Raw genomic sequence first — 20749 nt, 5'->3', positions numbered from 1 at the left:
CACACACACACACACACAAACATTAAAACCCAGTTAAATGGCATTCTGTGATTAGCATCTGAACTGGTGTGTTCACTGAGTAAGAGATAAAGGTAAAGAAGGTTCCCCCGCATATGCGTGCTAGTCGTTTCCGACTCTAGGGGATGGTGCTCATCTCCGTTTCAAAGCCAAAGAGCCAGCGCTTGTCTGAGGACGTCTCCATGGTCATGTGGCCGGCATGACTAGACGCCAAAGGCGCACAGAACGCTTCCCACCGTAGTGGTCCCTATTTTTCTACTTGCATTTTTACATGCTTTCGAACTGCTAGGTTGGCAGAAGCTGGGACGAGTAACAGGCGCTCACTCTGCTACGCGGCACTCGGGATTCGACCCGCCAAACTGCCGACCTTCTGATCGACAAGCTCAGCATCCTAACCCACTGAGCCACTGCGTCCCTATGAGTAAGAGATAAGGGTAGTGCTAATTCCAATCCTATCTTGGAATCTGGGATTGGTGAGGGAACCTCTCTTCCTGCTTCTTTGACTGGAATCTATTGTAACTTCAGTTCAAGCATGAACAATTAGTTCAGTGTCAAAATGATAACAGAATTACAGAGTTGGAAGGGACCTTGGAGGTCTTCTAGTCCAAACCCCAGCTCAGGTGGGAAACCCGATACCATTTCAGTTTTATTTTCCCTAGCTTTCCCTGTGAATATCAGCCTCAATGGACAACGTTATATGGCAACAGGACAGATGGGGTTTTAAAGTTCATATTCAACAACTTGAAATTAACCCGGAACTGAATTTATAACAACATTCATGCATGTTGTCTTTTTAAAGTAAAGTCTCCTCTAGTTTGATTTCCATTACTGGTGAATTTATTATTTAGTTATTTAAATTTGTCATGTTCCCCTTCCTCTACCAACTCCAGCAGATTCCAGTGGCTTAAAACCCCCCACAAAACTGAAAAATATTTATTTATTTATTTATTTATTTATTTATTTATTTATTTATTTATTTATTTATTTATTAAATTTGTATACCGCCCTTCTCCCGAAGGACTCAGGGCGGTGAACAGGGTAATACATATCAAAAACAAGATACAAAAATTAAAAACGATTAAATAAAATGCCCACGAATAAGTTAAAACACATTAAAAGTAGGTTAAAACACATTAATAAAACCCAACCCCATCCCATCAGGCCAGGCCAGCTTGTTCGAAAAGGTAGGTTTTGAGATTGCGCTGGAAGGAGAGGAGGTCAGGAGCCATCCGGAGCTCGACCGGAAGATGGTTCCATAAATCCGGCGTGCCCACAGAGAACGCCCTCCACCTGGGGGCCACCAGTCGGCATTCTTTGACCGGTGGCACCCTGAGGAGGCCCTCTCTGTGGGAGCGTACTGGGCAAAGGGAAGTTGACGCCGGCTGCAGGTGCTCCCCAAGGTATTCCGGACCCATGCCATGTAGGGCTTTGTAGGTCATTACCAACACCTTGAATCTCACCCGGAAGACAACTGGAAGCCAATGCAGCTCATGGAGCAGAGGTGTAACATGGGAGTGTCGGGAAACTCCCAACACAACTCTCGCGGCTGCATTCTGTACCAGCTGGAGCTGGTACAATAAAAATAAAAAAAAACACAACAGGTGTTTCACAAACACATTAATGTCAGATCTGGGACCAGAGTCAGGCCTTAAAGGTTTTCTTTAACTCTGAGAAAGTGGGGTGGTCTGTATACCTATTCCAGAAAGCAGGGTCTGATCTAGAAGGCACCTTTTTAGTGTTTAATAGAGAGGACCTGGAGCACAGCCACTCTGCCAGAACATACCGAGTGGGCAGAGACAACTGGAAAACGGTGCTCCCTCAGATATTCTACTTAGAAATATAATTCAGGGGTGTCAAACTGCCGGCCCGTGGGCCGATTTCATCATACCGAAGCCACGCCCACCCCATTGCCAGCAATGCAAAAAGAGTCGTGATACGTCGTGACATGTCACATGACGTGCCGAGTTTGACACCCATGAAATATATCATAGAGATTGGGAACTGAGGAGTTTGTTTTGGTCTTCTAGAATATTTTTCTACATCCCAGGCTAATTCTGATTTCTAAACTTTTTAAATTCAATTTCACTTACTTAAAATCTTAGTTATCACCAGTTAGGCTCTCTTGAGTTCTTTTCTTAACAGTACACAATTAGAATGACGCAGACTCAAGAGAGACACAAAAGCACTTGGCCTTGGACAGTGGTTTCTTTATATCTGACATCTTTATATAGGGTTGGGGAGATATTTGGTCTTGTAAAATGTAACATATAAAAATGATATGTGAATTCTTCCTATATTCTGTTCTATAGCTATGTCTATATAATTACTATGATAATTATTATTACTATGATGTTATACTCTATACTATTACTATTATTATTACTATGTCATACTTTATACTATTATTACTCAATAATTATACTATTACTATTCTATTACTATTATCTAGTACTCAGTCTATTACAATTAGCTATTTACTCTGCTCTATATGCATCAGTGTTTTTTTTAAGCCTGTTCTTTCTTAAGTCCCCTCTCTTTGAGATTTTTTTTTCTTTTAATGGCCAGCTTGTAGGCCTCTTAAACCTTTTTATGTTTTGTTTTGTCTTTTCTTTTGAAAATACTTCTTTTCCTCTCTTTTGGACCGACCAGCCTTCCTTTGACTTCTGTACTCAGTTTACTGGTGGCTGCAAAGCTCCAAAATATACATCTTCCTCTGTTCTCCTCCCATACCTGTGTCAAGATAGCAGCTTTATTGGCAACTCTGCCATGCTATCCTGGGGAAGAGAGTCAAATGGGAGAGAAAGAAGTGCCTTCCATTTTTTCAAGCAATCTGCTCATCTCCATGGACCAACTGCAACTTCTAAATGGTTTTCAAAAGCAGCTCTATTAACTAATCTTTTGAAATGTTTGGTAAACTGATTAACTCGGGAGTTTATTTTCAGGCTTCAGTGCAAAATTAGTTAGATATGAAGGAACCAGGGCAGGAGGAGGTGTGTTTGCTGGGTCCCCTTTTGTTCACCACCACCATCCTCATTCTTTTCTCTTGCAGACCCACCTGCTGTTGAGCCAACATTCCTTGAGATTCGACAAGGCCAAGGCCGAAGTGTGACCATGAGCTGCCGGGTGCTGAGGGCTTACCCAACTCGGGTTTTGACCTTTGAGTGGCGATTAGGCAGCAAGCTTCTTCGGACAGGAAGATTTGATGCTCAAGACTCCACAGAGTATACAATCAGAAGCCTATCAAGGGACAGTTATGGAAATTACAGTTGCAACATCATCAATGAGGCAGGGGCTGGCCGGTGCAGCTTTCTTGTGACAGGTAGGCCATCTACATGCTTCCCAAGTTGGTGTTGATACCGTACAGAAAATGCAATGTCTTAAAATGCATGAGGTCCATGTATAATTCTGTAGTCAAGCAGTGGTGTCTGATGTGTGTGTGTGTGTGTGTGTGTGTTTAGGGAAAGAGAAGGAAAAAAGAGCAAAATAAAGCTTTCTCTGTATAAAACTATTGACTGTTTGCTATGTTTATAAATCCCTGCAGGATCTCCATTTCTGAAGACCAATGCTACTATTAACTCTCAAAACATTAAAACATTTGGCCTTTCTTTTAAGAGCATCCTTGTGTTCAGCAGTCCAGTTAGAATTCATGCTATACATTTTATCCAGAACAGTTAAAAACTATTAATAAATGCATTTGCAGAACTAATGTTGCATACGCTTGGTTGGTTTTCATCTTTTTTATGTGCATGATTTAGCATGTTATACACACCCATCACACTTTACTGATTTATTGAATGGTTGATTGACTGATGAATTGATTATACATCATCAAGTCAACATTGACTCTTAATGATTCACATAAATAAACTTATTTCAGGGTGATCTGATCCTTTAGGTGTCCCAATGGTGCACCAACTGCTGCAATAATTAAGCCCATCAATCTTGAAGCTGGTTGTCTTCTCCTTCTCTTTCTTTCCAGCTCACCAGCTAGATCTTTGTATACTGTAACGTGTTCAAATAATGATAATTTGAGCATGGTTAGTTGTGTTTCAAGTGAGAACTCTCAAGATCCCTTATTACAAAGAAAAAATAAATTAATTCAAGTTGAATATAGTAGATGACTCCACCCTACTTGTTCTCTTAGAAAAAGGTGACTGATGTTTTTGTATGAAAAAAGAGAGAACAATAAATGCATTCCACTCTTTATTGGGGTTGATCTGGCTGCTCTATTCAAATCCAGCTATTAGGGTGAACAAGGAAGCTATTTAACTAATCTCTAACATACGTATATCTACTATTCTTCCTCCTCTGATCTCTTTGTCTACTTTATGTATTTATTATTCTGTGTACCATCTGCTAGTAGATCCTTTGGGGTCAGTTTATTGTTTTAAACAAACATTCCCTTGTGACAAAGTTTATACTGTATTTTCCCAAAAATAAGACCCACTCAGAAAATAAGACCTAGCATGATTTTTAACATGCACCTAATATAAGCCCTACCCCAAAAATAAGCCCTAGTTAAGAGCCCGCTCACTCCATCCCACTGTCTAGTTGCTCGCTTCCACAATGGGGCAGGAATCCTCCTGGTGCACCTGTGCCACCGCCATCCTGCACCCGTGCACCTCAGGGCCCCCCGCAGCCAAGCAACTCCCCATTTGGTGACCTCTCCCTGCTCATTCAATGACCTGGCTGCCTGCCCGCCTCTTCCCTTTCACTCCCCTCTCAAGCCGAACTGCCATGCTATGAAGGATGGATGGGGGAGGCTCAGTCCCCTCTACTGTTTCTGAGCCAGGGGAGAGTGATGGCAAAAGGCCTCCGCTACTGCTGCACAATAGCCACGTCAGCTACTGAAGGGGCTTCTTTGGTCACCACTGCCCCCGGTTCTCTCCACCCCGCCCTACAGATTACCTGCCCACTGGCAGCCTTCTCCTTTTTCTGCCATTTGGGTTCTGCAATGCTGCCTTGCAATGCCCGCTCCCTGTTCATGCCTGCATTGTATGGTTTAAAGGGAGGCAGCTCTGGAGGCCAGTGCCATCATCCCTGGGCTGAATTGTACAAGGGAAAGTTATACCAGGCCTGGTGGCGGTGGTTCTCCGAAGACCATGCTGCCATGGCTCCAGCCACCAACTCTCGCATGGCTGTGTGGGCAGAGCCCTGAAGGGGGCCAGGAGGCTGAAACCGCCAGCCAGAGATGATGCAGAGAGCCTATGAGCAACCAGATGGTGAGTGGGTGGGTGGCCATGCAGCACATCTGGCAAGGACTGGCCCAGTGGTAGCAGTATTCCCACTTGCCTGCATTCCACATGTTTCACAGCCCGAGTCTGCCAGCCAAGGGTCTGGCAGGCTGCAGCTGTTGCCAGATGCCTTCTGTCCCCACGCGCTCACCACCTCCCAGAAAAATAAGACATCCCCTGAAAATAAGCCCTAATGTGTCTTTTGGACCAAAAATAAATATGGTCTTATTTTCAGGAAAAATGTGATAGCTGTTATCCTTGATAGTATGATCCATGTAGATTTCAGTTCATCTGTCTCTTCTATATTTTGGTAATCTATTAAATGACATTATTATGAAAGAATCTAAATGAAGATTAATTTCAGTTTTCTGGTTGACAGTGTATAAAACTTGAATGCAGCAAATTAGGATAACTTCAAGAGCAGCAACATAATCTACCATTTATTTCATCCTATTTCCAGCACTCAGATCAATTCATTTAGTATGTCTTTATTTCTGGAATTTGTTGCTCCAATGACATTTTATTTTACTTCTTTCAGTGCAATGCAAATTCAGAAAATTCAAATATATTCTATTAAACTTTTTCTCCAATTAAGTATCCTTGACTTTATTCTAGCAAAACTTTCTATGTTATCTTCCCTTATTTAAAATATAGTTACAGATATGTTGTTGTTGTTAGCTGCGAAGTCGTGTCCGACCCATCGCGACCCTATGGACGATGTTCCTCCAGGCTTTCCTGTCCTCTACCATCTTCTGGAGTCCATTTAAGCTCACGCCTACTGCTTCAGTGACTCCATCCAGCCACCTCATTCTCTGTCGTCCCCTTCTTCTATTGCCCTCGATCTTTCCCAGCATTAGGCTTTTCTCCAGTGAGTCTTTCCTTCTCATTAGGTGGCCAAAGTATTTGAGTTTTAGCTTCAGGATCTGGCCTTCTAAAGAGCAGTCAGGATTGATCTCCTCTAGGACTGACCGGTTTGATCGCTTTATAGTCCAAGGGACTCGCAGGAGTCTTCTCCAGCACCATAGTTCAAAGGCCTCAATTCTTTGGCGCTCAGCCTTTCTTATGGTCCAACTTTCACTGCCATACATTGCAACTGGGAAGACCATAGCCTTGACTATACACACTTTTGTTGACAGGGTGATGTCTCTGCTTTTTAGTGTGCTGTCTAGATTTGCCATGGCTTTCCTCCCCAGGAGCAAGCGTCTTTTAATTTCTTGGCTACAGTCCCCATCTGCAGTGATCTTGGAGCCCAGGAAAATAAAATCTGTCACTACCTCCATTTCTTCCCCATCTATTTGCCAGGAATTGAGAGGGCCAGATGCCATGATCTTGGTTTTCTTAATGTTAAGTTTCAACCCAAGTTTTGCACTGTCCTTCTTCACCCGCAACAAGAGGCTCTTTAGTTCTTCTTCACTTTCTGCCATTAGAGTGGTATCATCTGCGTATCTTAGGTTGTTGATATTTCTTCCGGCAATCTTAATTCCAACTTTTGATTCATCTAGCCCTGCCTTTCTCATGATGTGCTCTGCATATAAGTTAAATAGGCAGGGCGACAGTATACAGCCTTGCCGGACTCCTTTCCCAATTTTGAACCAATCAGTGGTTCCATGTCCAGTTCTCACTGTTGCTTCTTGACCCGCATATAGGTTTCTCAAGAGACAAATAAGATGGTCTGGTACTCCCATCTCTTTAAGAACTTGCCACAGTTTGTTATGATCCACACAATCAAAGGCTTTAGCATAGTCAATGAAGCAGAAGTAGATGTTTTTCTGGAATTCCCTAGCTTTCTCCATGATCCAGCGTATGTTGGCAATTTGATCTCTAGTTCCTCTGCCTCTTCGAAATCCTGCCTGCACTTCTGGTAGTTCTCGATCCACATACTGCTGAAGTCTAGCTTGTAGGATTTTAAGCATGACTTTACTAGCATGAGAAATGAGTTCAATGGTGCGATAGTTTGAACATTCTTTGGCACTGCCTTTCTTTGGAATTGGAATGTAAACTGATCTTTTCCAATCCTGTGGCCACTGTTGAGTTTTCCAAATTTGCTGGCAAATTGAGTGTAGCACTTTTACTGCATTGTCTTTTAAGATTTTGAATAGCTCGGCTGGAATACTGTCACCTCCACTAGCTTTGTTGTTGCTCAGCTTTTCTAAGGCCCACTTCACTTCACATTCTAGGATGTCTGGCTCGAGGTCAGTGACCACCTCATTGTGATTATCTGGGACGTTAAGCTCATTCTTGTATAGTTCTTCCGTGTAATTTTGCCACCTCTTCTTAATCTCTTCTGCCTCTGTTAGATCCCTGCCATTTTGGTCCCTTATCATGCCCATTTTTGCATTAAACGTTCCCTTCATCTCTCCAATTTTCTTGAAAAGATCTCTGGTCCTCCCTATTCTATTGTTTTCTTCTATTTCTTTGCACTGTTCATTTAAGAAGGCATTCTTATCTCTTCTAGCTATTCTCTGGAATTCTGCATTCAATTGGGCATATCTATGTTTTTCTCCCTTGCCTTTCGCTTCCCTCCTTTCCTCAGCTATTTGCAAAGCTTCCTCAGACAGCCATTTTGCTTTCTTGCATTTCTTTTTCTTTGGGATGGTTTTGGTTGCTACCTGTTGTACAATGTCGCGAACCTCTGTCCATAGTTCTTCAGGCACTCTGTCTATCAGATCTAATTCCTTAAATCTATTTGTCACCTCTACTGTATATTCAACAGGGATATGATTCAATTCATACCTGAGTGGCCTAGTGCTTTTCCCTACTTTCTTCAGTTTAAGCCTAAACTTTGCAAGGAGAAGCTCATGGTCTGAGCCACAGTCAGCTCCTGGTCTTGTTTTTACTGACTGTATAGAGCTTCTCCATCTTTGGCTGCAGAGCATATAGTCAATCTGATTTCTGTGTTGACCGTCTGGTGATGTCCATGTGTAGAGCCGTCTCTTGGGTTGTTGGAAAAGAGTGTTTGCTATGACCATCGTATTCTCTTGACAAAATTCTATCAGCCTGTGCCCTGCTTCATTTTGTACTCCAAGGCCAAACTTGCCTGTTATTCCAGTTATCTTTTGGCTTCCTACTTTAGCATTCCAATCCCCCATGATGATAAGGACATCATTTTTGGGTGTTAGTTCTATAAGGTGCTGTAGGGCTTCATAGAACCGGTCAATTTCTTCCTCTTCAGCACTGGTGGTTGGGGCATAGACTTGGACTACTGTGATATTGAATGGTTTGCCTTGGATTCGAACTGAGATCATTCTGTCATTTTGAGGATTGTATCCCAGTATTGCTTTTCCTACTCTTTTATTGACTATGAAGGCTACTCCATTTCTTCTGAGGGATTCTTGCCCGCAGTAGTATACCTGATGGTCATCTGAATTAAATTCACCCATTCCTGTCCATTTTAGTTCGCTGATACCTAAGATGTCGATGTTCAGTCTTGTCATCTCTTGTTTGACCACGTCCAACTTTCCTTGATTCATGGATCTTACATTCCAGGTTCCTATGGAGAAAAAATCTTTACAGCATCGGACTTTCCTTTCACCACCAGACACATCCACAGCTGAGCGTCCTTTCGGCTTTGGCCCAGTCGCTTCATTCTTTCTGGCGCTACTAGTACTAGCCCTCTGCTCTTCCCCAGTAGCATATTGGACGCCTTCCGACCTGAGGGGCTCATCTTCCAGCGTCATATCGTTTTGCCTTTTGGTACTGTCCATAGGGTTTTCATGGCAAAGATACTGGAGTGGTTTGCCATTTCCTTCTCCAGTGGATCACGTTTTGTCAGAACTCTCTGCTATGACCTGTCCGTCTTGGGTGGCCCTGCACGGTATAGCTCATAGCTTCATTGAATTACGCAAGCCCCTTCGCCACGACAAGGCAGTAATCCATGAAGGGGAGTTACAGATATAGTACATGCATAATGTCTTATCCTATGCCCAAATATTCCCAAAAGTAAACTCCTGCATTGTTCATTTTTCACCATTTGGAGTTCAAATATTACTTCCATGCTGTCTCCTGGGTTCATTCTCATGAACCCAGTCAGATTTTCTACTTCTATAACACTTATGATTCCCTCATAGCTTAAATCTATGCATTCAGCTACTAAACTTAATACAACTGAGAAGAGATCCTCAAGGCTATATATTCAGCTTCTCTTTGTACATTGACCAAGTTTTCAATACTGAAAATATTTTGATGTGTATTTTTATCAGGTTATGTTTCTCTCATCCAAATAGAAGCATCAGATGGTGCTAATCTTAACTCCTGTTTCAACAGCTACCCTTTACTATTCCCATCTTCTATATGTCATCCATGAGGGTGAATTGTTTTGTAACATTATAACAAAGAAGGGAATGCTGATCTCATGTTTGCGTATTGGTAAATTTCAAAACGGTCATATAAAATCATTAACCTGATTTGAGCTTGAATTAATTTCAGATGTCTGAGAAACTAATACGAGATTATCTGAAGAGTACATTCAGTTTACACTGCTTGTTCTTTCAGCTGGCTTAGTCTGTTAACAATAAAAAAAGTTGTCAATTAAGTTAAAATAAAGCAAAAGTGCACTGCACATTTCAGCCACAGCTTCTTTAAATGCAAAAGCATATTGAGAATCCGTCATGGCTCATCTTTGCAAATAAATTGTATCTTCTTGTGAAGACAGATGCATTGATTGCCCTGTAAATCTCTCTTGGCCATTGATGTCATCTCTGTAAAGGAAGATTTGTCTGCAAGTTATTAGCTTCCATTTTTCAGAGTAAATGAGAGATTCTGGCTAAACTGGTAGGAGTAGTTATGTATTTTATGTGGATCTGTGCATTATTTTCTTTTTTCTGAGGACAGCGAAGCACCATTACATTTTTCTTCCTGAGCCATGAAATTGTCAGCTTCAACAGTGTCTGGAATGGTATAGTGTCTCCTGCTTGAGCAAGAGGTTGGACTAGAAGACCTCCAAGGTCCCTTCAAACTGTTATTAAAATCTGTTAAACATTCTTTTAAGATGTACTTATTTAGTTTGAGGTTTTCAAACTTTACCTTTGATAAGCACCAATTAGCCCAGACATTTTGTCACATCAAAACTGTCACAATGTAATCTTTGGGGCAAGCAAAGATATATATTTGCATAGAAATGCACAACTATTTCATTGCATTTCACGTACCTTATTGAAGCCACTGTTTGCCTTCAAGATTTTTATCTTAAAGGAAAATCAGAAGGGTCAACATTCTTGAGTTAAGGCCACACTTGACCTTTAAATGATGCACTGTAGTGATATTTTTAAAAATGGGCAAGAATCAGGTCAACAAAGTGAAAATAGGCATGACAAGTTTAATTTAATTTTAAGCCTGGATTTTCAAGTAGGGTTTAAAATCACACTCCACATATTTAATTGGTTCCCCATTGTGATATAAAAATAATGATTTGCAGCAAATTCTGTAGGAGCAAATTCTGTGTCTTTTATTTAAGGCTTTGGTGAGCCACCTATATCTGTAGGGCTACAGATGGTGTATCTCTGTAATAAACATTGTTGATATGGGGGTTGCATAATTTAGCCTTCTCCAACAGGGAAAATCTAGCAGAAATGGGGATTTCAGCTCTTAGAAAGCCCCAGCCAAATTGTCAAGACTGAAAATTCTGGGACGCATATCTAAAGACTACCTAGATTGAGGAAAGCGGATATGTTTGAGTTCTGCCTCTTATTAAAATTATTTTATATCTGTAGTCATCTAGGTATCAAGGAAGCATGTTTGTTGGTTTGTTTGTTTGTTTATCAGGTCATCTCCCAGCTCTAAATTACTTCTATTCACCAAAGAATGTTTTTTGTTTGTTTGTTTTTTTGTTCCTTATTTATTTTAGGTGGAGAACTTCTCCCTGCCAAAAACGAAACTTTCACCCACTGGAAAGAATACAGTTAAGAGAAACAGCAGTTACTTCAGATATGATTAATTTCAATAGGAGCTTCAGGTGTAGCTGCCTCAAAGGTTTTGCTTAACTTGATCACTGAATTAACTCTTTTTACACAAAGTAAGTTTGGTACAATACCCTCAGACAGCGGTCCCTAACCTTTCCAGCTTGGCAGCCCGGCATGACGGGGGGAGAGGAGATGGTTCTGTGTGAGAGGCAGGTGCGTGTGCACGAGCACATATAGGTCCTTTTGTGTGAGGGGAGCTTCATGTGAAAGTGCCTGTAGCCTGCACAAGAAGTTCTTTGCATTTCATGGAGGATTTATTATTAATCTTAATGTTAGTATTGCTGTGAGAGGAACGAAAAGTGACTGTCACCATCAGTCCATGGAAACCTTTTCTTAGCCTTTGCCTCAGGTACATCTTTTTTTCCTAAGGGCAGAATTGGTCTGCAGTTCTTTCTATTCAAGGATGGTCCTCGGTTAGGGAACCAAGCAATGAAGGAAAGTGGTATTTTGCTGCTACTTTAAATCTGGCCATTCTCAAAAATAACTTTTTTGCAACCTTTTTTTTCTCCCATCTCCATCAGACTACAGCCAAGAAAACCTTCTGCTGCAATAAATCCATTAGTCTTCTGACTCTTAGCAATTTGTGTTACAGAAGGACAGCATGATGGCTCTTCCCCCCTCCCTATTCACCTTTTACTTTACATATTTTTTTTCATCTCCTTTGATGTTCCACAGAGTACATTGGGGCTATTTTCCCCCATTTTGCACCCCCATTTTATTATGCTCCTCTTTATAAATCTAAGGAAAGCAGGTTAAGAACATAATTGGATCTCTAGACCATCTATTTTCCATCTGTTCTCCCATCCTGTCCCAAGAAGTCATTTCAGGAATCTCGCAGATCAAGAAATAGCATTGTCCTTATTCTTTATCTCCAGTAAGTATTCAGAGATGCACTATTGCTGTAGTTAGTATGAATAATGCTGCAAATAGATCCATGATGCATGCATGACTCTTCATTTTTCAAATGCCATGTTAAAGTGGCTGACACCATATGTTAGTGGGGTATCAACCTTACATTAGTTCAGTTTTAAATGATAAATTAAATCAATCAAATATCAATCATTTTGACACTGAGATCAGATTGGAAATATAAAGGTAAATAGTTTTGTTCTGATTTCTTCAAATATGAGAGGTATGAGAAATAAATCCAGCTTTTCCCCTAATTTTTATATCAAGAGTGGGCAACTTGTGACTTTTTGTCTACCTGCAGCTCTTGCCCCAATTTCTATGGCCATTTGGCCTAAATTTAAAAGCCTTTAGCTAGCTGGGCAGTAGGAATCTTCAAAGCAGAACTCTGGTTTGACAATGTTTTGAGTGAAGGAGCCTCTCACCCTTTCTTAATCACAATTCCTTCACTTCCAAAAACAAAGTAGCATTTCTCTTGGCCTTAGTGTGCTTTGGAGCCTTTGCAGAGCAGAGCAGATGCTATAGACAAAAGCTGTGAAGAACCTGCACAACAAATGCTCTGAGACAATGCTGATGCTGGCCAAATGCCTTCCAGTCTAGGTGAGTTTGGTCAGCATGGTCTGAGGGGTTTCTGAAGAATGTTGAAGAAATTATTCTCTAGTGCTGGCTGAAAGACTTCCAATCTAGGTGAGCCTGGGCTGAGGGATTTCCTGTTCAGCTTCCACCCTTCTGAGCTTTCTCAGATTTCCAAGGTCTGTTTCTATTTATTTCTATTTCTATTTATAGGGTGAAAAGGCATGTCTCATTTAAGCTCCACCCAGAGATTTTATAAACTTCTCTAGGATACATAAAGAAAGGAAGGGTGTTAAATGTACACATCTCACAAGTTTTGCCACTTGGAGATGACAAGGAATGATGTGACAGCAAAAGGAAAGGCCAATTCAATTAATCCCGTACAAAAAGAATAAGAAAACCCCACTCAATTAACTGCAGACTATAATGCTGTTAGTTCCTTATTTATCAGTTATTAAAGTGTTTGATCCATCCATGAACTTGTTAGACTTACAAGCTCCAGTTTAAACAGAAATGCATATGTTTTATTCCTTTCACTTCCATCATCTTGCCAACCCAGACACTGCCCTGAAATGACAGGGCTAGATTAATCTCTTGCCCCTTAAATCTTTCCCTGTATTCAAAATTCTGCTTTAAGTCTTTAAAGCTTCCACTAAATTGATACTACAGTTCTTTTCAGAAGTGTTTTGCTGCATCGGCTTGGATGCTGCTGATATACCAATTACAGGGTTTCATGTCTGTGCATGCTAAATCAGAAATGTGGACCTGGCGGACTGCTCAACAACATTGTATGGTTCAGAAGTGACATCCAAAAGAGGTTCAGATTGATGATCATTTTTTTCTGTGATGCTTGTAATTGGCTGTTGGTTCCAACAGTATATTGTCTGATGCATTGAACATAGACAATTGGAAAAATCACCTAATCAGCACTGAGCACATGAACCCAGACCTTGAGAAATAGCCTTCCCACTTGTGGATTGCTTGGAAATAGGGAATGGTTTAATATTGCCCAGATCCTGACAAGTATTATGATTTATTATGATTTAAAATAGATCTTGATTTTCCCATTGAATATCATGGGAAAATATTGCTATATTGCTTCTTTTTTTTCATTAGCAGAACAAAATGAAATTGCACTGAACAGCAGATGGACTCAATCATCTAAACAGCCCCTTCTAATTCTACAGTTGCAGACAAGCTATAGTATGACTGGGCAAAATATGAGTTAAATTGGTCTTGGCCGACTTTAATCTACCGTCCCTGGGAGGATCGTCCGAACTGGCTCGGGAGTTCATGGCTTCCATGGCGGCCATGGACCTGTCGCAAATAATTTCTGGACCGACTCATGAGAGAGGCCACACCCCAGACTTGGTGTTCTTGTCTGGACGGTGGCGTGATGATATCGGTGGGGGTGCCACAACTGTTACGCCCCTGTCATGGACCGAACACCACCTCCTGCGGCTAGACTTCCCCCTTGCCACCCCCCACCGTGGGTGCACGGTGCCAGTCAGATGGTACCGCCCTAGGCGCCTAATGGACCCTGATAAGTTCCAGGCAGCGCTTAGGGACTCGCATGCACCCCCTGCTCACAGCTCGGCGGAAGCCTTAGTGGAAGCCTGGGAAAAGGCAGCCACGGAGGCTCTGGACCGAGTTGTACCCTTGCGGCCTCTGACCCGGCGCAGATCCCAGCGAGCCCCATGGTTCACCGAGGAGCTCCGGGAGATGAAGCGTCGGAGACGGGGCCTAGAGAGCCGTTGGAGGTCCAGTCGATCCGAATCCGACCGATTGCGACTAAGAATCCTCACCAGGTCTTATCTCGCTGCGATAAGGGTGGCAAAATCCAACTACTTTTCCACCCTCATCGCGTCCGCAGATAATCGCCCGGCTGCCTTATTTAATAGGGTGACTCGCTCCCTATTAAACCAAGAGGTGAGGGGGGAACCCTTGCAGGGTCGAGCCGAGGAATTTGGTCAATATCTGCTGGATAAAATCGCTCGGATTCGAACTGGTCTGGACTCCAACTGGGCTGAGATGGAAGAACAAGACATGGACAGTCTTGTCGACGTCATTTGGGAAGAATTTGATCCTGTAACTCCTAAGGAAGTGGACAGGATTATGAGAAGGTTGAGCTCCTCCACATGCTTACTGGACCCGTGCCCTTCCTGGCTGGCCTATGCAGCTCGAGAGGCGACACGAGGCTGGTTCCTAGCGGTCATCTCTGCTTCTCTGAGTGAGGGTCACTTCCCCACCGCCTTGAAGGAGGCGGTGGTGAGACCTCTCCTCAAGAAGCCCACCTTGGACCCATCCTCTTTGAATAACTTTCGTCCAGTCTCCAATCTTCGCTTCCTTGCGAAGGTTGTTGAGAGCGTGGTGGCGCACCAACTTCCTCAGATCCTGGATGAAGCGGTTTATCTAGACCCGTACCAATCGGGTTTCAGGCCGGGCTACAGCACGGAGACGGCATTGGTCGCTCTGATGAATGATCTCTGGAGAGCCCGGGACAGGGGCCATTCCTCTGTCCTAGTCTTATTAGACCTCTCGGCGGCTTTCGATACCATCGACCATGGTATCTTGCTGCGACGCCTCAGGGGACTGGGAGTGGGAGGCACGGTTCTGCGTTGGTTCTCCTCCTTTCTCCGGGGTCGCTCGCAGTCGGTGCTGACAGGGGGACAGAGGTCGACCCCGAGGCCTCTCGCTTGCGGAGTCCCTCAGGGGTCGGTCCTCTCGCCTCTCCTGTTCAACATCTACATGAAACCGCTGGGTGAGATCATTCGCAGTTTTGGAGTAGGGTACCATCAGTATGCTGATGACACCCAGCTTTTTATCTCAACTCCTAACAATATCAGTGATGTCCTAGACGTGATGTCCCGCTGCCTGAAAGCGGTCCGGGAATGGATGGGGAGAAACAGGCTTCAACTGAACCCGGACAAGACTGAATGGCTGTACGTACCGGCAAGCCAGGAGATTCAGAACGTCCCACTGCTTAACATTGGGGACAAGTTACTTCCCCCTGCTGATAGGGCCCGCAACCTGGGTGTCCTCCTAGACTCGCAGCTCTCCCTGGAAGACCACATTGGAGCTGTGACCAAGGGGGCCTTCTCCCGGGTTCGACTAGTTCGCCAACTACGGCCTTATCTAGACCTGGATTCCTTACGTACAGTCACCCATGCCCTTGTGACATCTCGCCTAGACTATTGTAACGCTCTCTACATGGGGCTGCCCTTGAGATCCACTCGGAAGCTTCAACTGGTGCAAAGTGCGGCGGCACGGACACTCTTGGGAGCCTCCCGATACTCCCATATCACACCTCTCCTCCGTGCGCTGCACTGGCTTCCGGTTGCCTTCCGTGTGAAGTTCAAGGTGCTAACAATGACATTCAAAGCCCTACATGGCATGGGTCCGGACTACCTACGGGAGCACCTTCTGCCGATGTCAGCACCCCACCGTCCTGTGCGCTCCCACAGAGAGGGCCTCTTCAGGGTGCCACCGCTCAAGGAATGTCGGCTGGTGGCCCCCAGGGGGAGGGCATTCTCAGTGGGTGCGCCAGCCCTCTGGAACACCTTACCTACCGAAATCCGGATGGCCCCTGACCTCCGTACCTTCCGTCGCGACTTAAAAACTTTTTTGTTCCAGCAGGCTGGCCTGGCATGATAGCGTTAATTGGGGTCCCAGTTTGTGTTCATTAGTGTTTCTTATTATTTTATTGTTCGGTCTGTATTCTTCGTCCTTCCTCTGTACACCGCCCCGAGTCCCTCGGGAGAAGGGCAGTTTATAAAAACTAATAAATGAATAAATAAATAAATAGTCCTTGTTTGACAACTGCAGTTGAGCCCAGCAAATTGGTCGTTACACAAAGTATTGCTAAATGAAACATCACAATGTTAGGATATTACTTCAGCTTTTCTTTATTTTCTTTACAGACCTGCAAAGGTGACAAGTATGGGCATTGATTATAAAGTTATAATCACTATCATAAGTGCAAATAGACCCTGTCTAAGGCAGTTGCTAAATGAGGACTACTTGTATTTCTAGCATAGTTGGCAAAACAAATGTATTGGGGACCATAGGCATAATTTAGAATTATTTAATTATTTAATTTACAAAATACTTTAATTATGTTGATTTGTGTTATGAGAACCATGATTTATGTCTTGGTGTATTATCTGAATTTACCCCATTGTGATTTAATTACAAGCTATGGTTAAGCATAGCACAGTGTGTTAAAATAGTCATCATTTCAGTGAGCAAATATTCCAGCTTCATTTATTCATTCCTATTAGAGGACCTATACTGTAAATTGACTTTCATGGCAATTTATCCTTGGAAGATGGTATAATTATATATGTTCATCAAAGTACATCCACACTGGCCTCTCTTGAAATGAGCAGCAAACATTAATGTGTAGCATTTTACAAAGTAGATAATTAAAAGAAACTCTTAAAATAACAGTTTAAAGCAATTATTGAATTTCCTCTTTATTCTTCCTAGGGATTGTATTCCATTAATGTGAGGCCATTGCTAGGAATAGATTATTTATAACAACCCCAGTCTACTGTCTCTTGCTCAGAAAACAGCAGGGATCCTTCACTGGATTAAATCTGAGCAGGCTCATTTGGATGCACATGGCCTTTCAGGTGACATGATCTGCAATGATTTAGGACTTCACAAGCAAACTTAACATTTTAATTGGGACACAGAATCAAATAGGCAGCCAGTGCAACCATTACAGAATAGTTGCATCTGTTTTTCATAGCAAGTAACAGCACCCAGCAACCCTGAGCTGATTTCAGAAAAACCCAAACAGGGCTTGGCCTGCTATTACTTGGATAGTAGACCACTAGAAGTATCCAAAGATAAAGACTAGACTGTAAAAGCTACTTTTTTCTGTGTTATTGTCCAGTTGCTAGACCTTTTCCCCAAATGTTGTCATATGATGGGAACTAAGAAGCATGCCTTTTCCATGGCAACCCCTGCCTTATGGAATACCCTTCCCCCCTGAAGTCTGGTAGGCCTCAACCCTCTTAGTTTTTAAAGACTTGATTTTTCCCCCCAGTGTAGGGAAAAGAAAAGATGATGGCATGTTAGAGCTGATTGGCACCAGGTTTTTGGTTGTTTTAATGTTTTATGTTTTAATTGGTTGAGTGTAATAGTTTTTACAAGAATTTTATATGTCTCTTAATTTTTGATAGGGAGCCGGCCAGAACTGGTTGAAAAATGGACAGTCATACCTCAGTTTTTACTTTTCTTCAGACTATTTTGTCAACACAGATTGTCTTGTTGGTGAATTTTTCAGCAACTGAAATTTCCATTCTCCCCCTTGTTACGATATCCTAACCTGATAAAATCCAAACAACTGTCGCTGACCTCTTCCTTTTGGCAGATTTGCTGCTGGTGAATGAAATGAAGATGCTCAAATGTCTCCAGTCCCTGCCAATACAAAGTGAGAGTACTGTATTAAGAGCCTTTTGTTACTGATGGAGTTTAATGAAATATGAGCGTGAGTTCAGACTAATTAACAGTGAGAATATGTGACTGCATTCATGTTCTGGAGTTTGGGTATCATTTGGGGCCTATCAAAATAGATAGGATTAGGCCTTCTGGTCACCAACCCTGTCCCTGACTCATTAACTCTTCCTACCAGTTCGAATTTGGGCAAGACTTTTTGCATCATGTCTGAGCAGATACTTGGTTAACACATTTTGGTTGTCTGCTTTTGCTGCATGGGTTGCCAATCTGTGAGTTTGCTTAAGTGCATATCTGCCAACTAGATGGGTCACCCCTCTAGATGGATCTGGATCAAACTCTGATTGATCTCAAAGAGTTTAGAGGGATTGGACACTGTTGTTGATATTTGGAGGGAAAACCATCAGCCAAGTCAAGAGGTGTAAACTAGACTAGGAGCTTGGGAAAATTTCCAAGGAGAAAGAAATAAAAACAACTCTTCTGTTCTTAGCAAGAAAAGTCACCAGGAAAAACAGTCTCTAGGACCTGAATCATATTCACTATTACTTATGAGTTCATATGCTGTGGCCTAATTCTTTCTGCCGGGCAGAAGAGGCCATAAAAGGGATGATTTCATCTTAAAAGGGAAGTGAAATCACACCATGACCTATACAAAAAAAACATAGCAATGCATGTTGGAGGGGAGCAGAATGGGGGGAGGACTATTATTTAATTCATTTCTGGCAGGGTTCTTGCTTGTTTAAGAGGGTTTCTTTTAACCATACCTCTCCTTTCCTTTAGCCTTGTAGCACTAGGACAGGGGTGTCAAACTCAATTTCATTGAGGGCCGCATCAGCATTGCGGTTTCCCTCAAGGAGCTGGGTGGGTATGGCCAGGGTGGGTGTGGCCAACTGGGTGGGCGTGGCTAGAGTGCGTATGGCCTACTGGGTGGGCGTGGCCAGCTCTACATTGTTCGCCTATGGGGGCCTGGGCAGGAGTGGGACAGATCTGAGGGTCTCTGGAAGGAGGAGGGTCTCTGGGCCAGGGCCAAGGCAGTGGGAGCCGTTCCCTCACTGTTTCCAGGATGGCTTCGCGGGCCACACGAAACCACTTTGCGGGCCAGATCCGGCCCCCGGGCCTTGTGTTTGACATGTCTGCACTAGGAGGACACGTTTTCCAATGCAAAAAAGATCAGGCAGAGGGGATTTACTGCAGGGAGAAGGCCTGTCTGTTCTTTAAACAAACAAGCACAGAAACAGCTGGGCTTGTTTGTTTTGCTAAGCTGGAAGAAAAATTCTCATCTTCCCTGGGGTGTGATGGGAGGTGCTTGAAAGGCTGGAGATTGCTGTGAAAAAAGAAGTGGAAGTTTTCATGGGTTTTCTTATTTTAGCCTGCTTTCCTATCATTTTGAGGCCTACCCAAACTGGAAAGCTGGAGTTATTCATTATACAGGGAAAGATAAGCCCTTTTGAAGTTTTAAGAAGAGAACATGGGAACATTCTTATGAAATGAGAAGTGAAGGGACCTCTCGCAATAGTTATCAGAATGGGCCTGGCCAACCACAAAAAGAATGCAAACTGGTATGGTTGCTCCCTGACATCCATCCAGAGAAAACTCTTACGTATTTTGTTTGCCTTGATTTTTTTCTTTTCATTTTGTTTGCCTTGATTTTCTTTTCATTTTGTTTGCCTTGATTTTTTTTTCTTTTTATTTCATCTTCTAATACAAAGCACAGAGGTGTGGCGTGCTCTTTCTTCAAAAAAGCAGAGAACAGATGCCAATAGGGTTTAATTTATGAGGGACTATGTTGCACTTCCTACCAGAAACGGTTCATGTTGGGTTATGAACGGGTCTTGGGCATCGGCCCTACTAAACTTTTCTGTCAGGCTCCCAAAGGGCCACTGATGGTGGGTCAGCCAAGACACACACACACTGTGGAAGAAAGTGCAAAGAGTGCCAGGATCAAGATAAGTTAGTGTATTCCTCTCTTCTGCCTTGATCAGCACACACTTGGAATATAGCATCCAGTTCTAGGTATGACATGTTAGGAAGGGTACTGATGATCTGGAGTATGTCAGAGAAGAACCAATAAAATAACAGGATTGGAAAGAAAAGTTATTGAGAAACAATTGGGAAACATGTGCCCGGAATCTTTTAGTACCAACTATGCAATTTGTACAGGTGGCCATCAAGTTCCCTGTAAATAGCCTGCTATACTTTCTTCTCCTCCAAAAAGTCAAAATATAAATAAATATCTTGCTTGTTCGAGGAGATAGGTAGAGCCAGGTAGAGATGGGCAATTCTCTATTAGCTATGCTCAGTTTGTCCTCAGTTTGTGAGTAGTCCTTTTTTCAACCATAGGTGTATTTCAATATCAATCTGCAAATTCCTCAGAAAATAATCTGCCTGAAATCTGTGTGGTTTTATGTGCATTTCTTATAAATATGAATAGTTGTAGCTACTTTTCCTGATGAGTGCATTTTTCCTTTTAAAATATTATGCCTTTGTTCCATAGTATTCTCTTGTCTATGATTTTGTGTGTGTGTGTATATTTGCTGAACTTGATCAATTTTCTGTGTGTACCTGTATGAAGGCATGAAAAATGGAATGGTGTGGTTG

General features: G+C 42.7%; 1 protein-coding gene across 1 annotated transcript in view; it reads left to right on the top strand.

Annotated features, from left to right (window-relative positions):
* The window catches only part of MDGA2 (MAM domain containing glycosylphosphatidylinositol anchor 2), a gene marked incomplete at both ends in the record, with an annotated part of 636181 nt that overhangs the window by 469128 nt on the left and 146304 nt on the right, over positions 1 to 20749 (top strand). Inside the window, one exon of the mRNA XM_083348686.1 lies at positions 3068 to 3337. Within this exon, the coding sequence (XP_083204812.1) occupies positions 3068 to 3337 (270 nt within the window). The remainder of the gene's footprint in view (positions 1 to 3067; positions 3338 to 20749) is intronic.

This window comes from Vipera ursinii (genome assembly GCF_947247035.1).
Source record: "Vipera ursinii genome assembly, chromosome: 1".
NCBI lineage: Eukaryota > Metazoa > Chordata > Lepidosauria > Squamata > Viperidae > Vipera > Vipera ursinii.
Note: the sequence above shows the minus strand (reverse complement) of the source record. Positions and strands in the feature narration are given on the sequence as shown.